Source organism: Polyodon spathula, chromosome 32 (assembly GCF_017654505.1).
Source record: "Polyodon spathula isolate WHYD16114869_AA chromosome 32, ASM1765450v1, whole genome shotgun sequence".
Lineage (NCBI taxonomy): Eukaryota > Metazoa > Chordata > Actinopteri > Acipenseriformes > Polyodontidae > Polyodon > Polyodon spathula.
This window is the reverse complement of record NC_054565.1, coordinates 4,892,700-4,897,183: the sequence shown is the minus strand read 5'-3', so window position 1 is coordinate 4,897,183 and position 4,484 is coordinate 4,892,700. Positions and strand designations below refer to the sequence as shown.

Sequence of the window (4,484 nt, the reverse complement as noted above, 5' to 3'; positions counted from 1 at the left end):
TGCTGGTCTGTCTTGTAAATGTGTGGAACATCTTGGGTTAGTTTTCCCCTTACTTTTTTTTTTTTTTTTTTTTTTACCAAAAGCATCATGCAAACCACAGCTGTAGAAAGAACAAAGCATTTCTTACCTATAGTGTCAACACATGACTAGATTTACCTGGCTTCACTGGAATCCTTGCACCAAATGCATCTAACTCATCAGCACTATAAAGACATGCCTAGCCAAACACTACAGCAAGTTCATTTTGCAACATGTCCTTTCCAGAAACTCTGAGGAAACGAAATGTACATTTCGAATATTCAAACAGACATTGCTTGAAATGCATTCAGTGGCAAAAATGACCAGGTTCACTCAAAAGAATTTACAAATGACTGCTGTATAGAACAGTGTTTCTTTCCTAAATTGGTAATTACGGTACCAGTTTTTTTTTTTCTTTCTGTAAGAGTACAATTATGCTACAGTTTTCATTAAAATTTAAGAATATTTGAATAGCCAAGCCATGTGTATACCAGTAAAACATATTAACAACAACAAGAAAGTGCTCAGGTCTGTTTGATTATTAAATAAATATCAATTTTATTAATTCTGAAAATAAATACAAATGCTTTATAGGACCAAGAAGGACCAAAAACAGATAAAAAAGGAAGGGCAGGAAAGAGGGAGGGAAAAATGTAACTCTGCATTGAGACTCTTTAAATTAAGTTAAATTAACAAAGCTTCGTCTAATATAGTACCATCTGTACAATGGGAATCTGTCGAGGGCTATTAACATGAGCCCTAGCAGTGGGCTGGGGAGGGGGGGGGGGAATACAATCCTGATTCCTTGTGAAAATATGACTACAGGCAAGTTTTCACTGCGCTTACTCAAACAAATATAGTAGATTTCTGCTTTGGTACAGCATACCACACCAGAGAGAGCTTATTTGCTTGGCTAAACGTATAGGAAATAGTGGTTTACAAAAACAAATGCGAGCTACTGTGGCCCACCATGCTGGAACTAAGGACTGGGACCCAGGGGGATTTATGTCCCAATTGGAATATTGGCAGGGGGGGGGGTTAGAAAAAAAAAAAAAACATCAATTCACTTGCAAAGCTGCTTAATCCACAGTAAATGGTAATGGGATATTTTAATTATTCAGGAAATCCCCAAGAATGAACCACACCCAAGTTGTAAATCTTGAGTAGGACAGCTGGCCATAGCAGAAACTATTTTGACTATATCTGTCCCACCCATACAGTACATAGCACACATTTCTATCTGCTTCTAGCTAAGCCCACTGTGTACAGATTTTTGTACCAGTATTTGCACAGAAATTATAAAGCAAAATCAACAGTTCCTGCAAAGGCATCTTCAATCCCCCCTTTTCATAGGTTCGTTCAGAGTGAGAAGTCCCACATTGCATTTAAAAGTCCAGGTTTTGGAATTGTTGTCACTACCCTACCCCACACCCCCCTCCCTCCCTCCCAAGTTTGTTCTAAATCCACAACGAAAAACAAATGATTTAAAAAGCTCAGAGAAGCCAAATCTTTCAAGGCTGGGCAAACGACTTAGCTGTTGTGTTTGAATGTGAATCCTGCCAAGTAAGGTTACATTCATCCTTCAAAAACACAAAGGACACAAAAACTATTGCATGAACTGAAATGTGTCTCAAAATATCCAACAGTCCTGAAGACAAATGGTAATCCAGTGCAAATCTTTTTTTTTTTTTTTTTTTTTTTTTTTTTAATATTACCATAAATATATAGAATTAAAAAAAAAAAAATAAGATTGTCCGACATAACCCCCACCCCCCCACTTCACCCCACAACACCAACCCTTCCTTGTCTCTAAAAAGCTTACCACCTCCCCTAACAGCTTATTGTGCTGGGCTGCTGTTTGCTAACAAAGTCTGAGATAAAATCGAACTCATTCTGTCCCAAAAACAGTTCAGGGAGCTCCTGTATACGGTCCAAGCCCAATTCCAAGACCAGAGAAGTCAGTACCTCCTCATCTATCAAGTCTGTATCCATGATATTCAAAGTCAGGGCAGGGGCCCCCATATGCTGCATGCCCCCCAACTGGTTGGGTGCCATTCTGTATTGTGGTCCAGAATTCATATGGTTCCCAGTCATGGGCATCAGAGGGTGCCCGTGGTACTGGGTGTTGAGTTTTTGCAAATGCATGCTGGCCATAAGCTGCTGTGAGGTCATCCCCCCACTCACGTACTGCTGCTGCTGCTGCTGCTGCTGCTGCTGCTGCTGTGGATGCTGGTGATGGTGGTGTTGTTGCTGCTGCTGTTGTGGGAGGTGTTGCTGTTGGCTCTGGTTGTTGTACATAACGTTGTTAGACATCTGGTGGTGATGCCCCATCTGCCCGCTGTTCATCTGCCCACCGTTTAGACCTGCTATCATTCCGGGCCGCGGCCTCATCGCAGCTTCCATGTTGCTTGGAGCCCCCCCTCCGTAGTGCATCATTTGGCCATTCGGGAGGCTCCTGAGCCCGGCTTGCTGCAGGTGGTGTTGAGGCGGTGCCTGCTGCAGGCCACCGTTCATCCCCATTCTGTAGTTATGCAGGCCCCCGCCAACGGACCCGTGGTTCATGGGCATCATCATATGCTCGGCCATGGCTTATTCCTTGCGGCACTGCAAACAAAAAAATAAAAACCATTTAGTAAATGGAAGTGGAAACAATATATATATATATGACAGCGACTGAATTTTTTTTCCCCCCCCTTCTATTTTCCCCACGTCTTGTTTAAGACAGCACAGATACTCTGAAATAATTATTTTATTGTTATTTTTTCTCCCCAGGGGTTTACAAAATGCCATTTTTGCTTCGGCAGGAAAAAGCGTCAGCTAAACGACTTGACTCATTTAAGTTGATATACCAATTAATAACACTGCAAAATAAAGCAGTGTACAGTCCAGTTATGATGCCATTTCAAAATTGTTAACACAGGAGTATTGAGGCTTTGTGTTATTAAACTGGGTCACATCGAGTCACACATCCTGTGTCAAAAAAAGAAATAAAAATAATTCTGGGGTTAATTCTCATATTAGATATATTTTATGCAAACCCTTAAGCTTTAGACAAACTGGGTTTACCCGACTTAGGAGGACATGCTTCTGTCTGACCTAGTGCAAACACACTACATTGTGCCACCTCGCTCTCTGCTCACAAAAGGCAAACAGTTTTACAAGACCGGCGCTATAATATCATTAATGGTTTGAAAGACCATTTCGCCACTGCTGTTCAATAGTCCCTTTTCCAGCAAATAATTAACAGGATTATATAAACCACCGCGTTACATGTGAACTATATTAAAACACACAGTTGTCTGGAAGCCAAGCTGCGGGCACGGTTGGTAACCAGGAGCGAAAAATGCGTTCAATTAAACACCCTTCTGCATATGTATTTAAACTACAGGGCAACATTTCCTTTCTTTGCTATCAGCCATTGCTGATTTGCTGCAGTTGTGCCCCCTTGAGACATCTACCGAAAACAGCGCTCAGCGAATTTGCACAAGGCATTAACCCTTCTGCGCCCTGACTGCTGCGAATGACACCAAGTGTTCGCTATAGTGGGTAACAAATGTGTGCAAATATAAGCATAACCCCGTTTACAAAACCCGGTTGGCATCAAATAAAGAGTCACGATTGCCCCACCAAAACTTAAGGGGCTCACATTGTTATTACATCATTGAATTAATAAAGCTTGTGTTATATATACACACACACACACACACACTATAATATAATGTGTGTGGTCTAAATTGTAACAAAGCAACCAAAAACCGCCAGAGTTTTGCTTATTTCAACACTTCCAAGTTTTACTTAAATGGCTCATCAGGATAAACACTAAAAATAAAATAAATATTGCACTTGCAAGAATTCCAAGGAAAACAGCAAACAATGGAAACGCTCTGTGAAAAAAAACTCTCAAAGCGAGCGTAACATTTCCATCCCCTTTAATAATATCGAATAAAAACACAATACATACCAGAGTACGGTGTTGCTCCAAACTTCAGCTGTGGTTGTATTTTGTATAAAATCTTTACAGAAGCGCATAAAGGTTAAAAGATAAATTCCACAGCGAAAAGCTTCATGCTCTTGGAAAACTGGAACACAAAGACAGTCGCAACTGATCTTCAAACGAGTGTGTATTTTCTGGGTCAGCCCTGGAATTACATACACTAAAAAGCTCAGATAGAGAAAGAGAGAGGAGCGAAGGAGGAGCTTTCGAGTGCCCTCCTTTCCTTTGCCGCCATTGGCCCTCCTAATCATTGTGCAAAAGTGGATTACCTCGAAAAGTCCCACTGGCCAATTAGTTCCCTCCCGTTTGTTTTTGTTTAATTTGGTTGTTGAAAAGAGGCCGGCTTAGTTTAACGGAGGTTGCCTGCTGCTTGCCCTTGAGAAACGGGAGGCGCTAGATAGCTAACTTTCAAGAAGCAAGTCACTTTTATTATTAACCGTTTATGTGGAAGACAAACAAAGCCCTTCTAGTG

At 41.2% G+C, this 4,484-nt stretch overlaps 1 protein-coding gene across 1 annotated transcript; it reads right to left on the bottom strand.

Moving 5' to 3' along the window:
- Window positions 1-556: 556 nt before the first annotated feature.
- cited4b (Cbp/p300-interacting transactivator, with Glu/Asp-rich carboxy-terminal domain, 4b) lies at window positions 557-4,178 on the bottom strand. Its single transcript, XM_041234122.1, has 2 exons — window positions 3,980-4,178; window positions 557-2,622 (listed from the first exon to the last, which is right to left on the bottom strand). The coding sequence occupies exon 2, from the start codon at window positions 2,602-2,604 to the stop codon at window positions 1,849-1,851; it is 756 nt and encodes a 251-aa protein (XP_041090056.1). The 5' UTR covers window positions 2,605-2,622; window positions 3,980-4,178; the 3' UTR covers window positions 557-1,848.
- Between the last annotated feature and the right edge of the window lie 306 nt (window positions 4,179-4,484).

Excerpts from the sequence above, each read along its gene's own strand:
- cited4b (XM_041234122.1), bottom strand. The coding sequence starts at position 2,604 with ATGGCCGAGCATATGATGATGCCCATGAACCACGGGTCCGTTGGCGGG.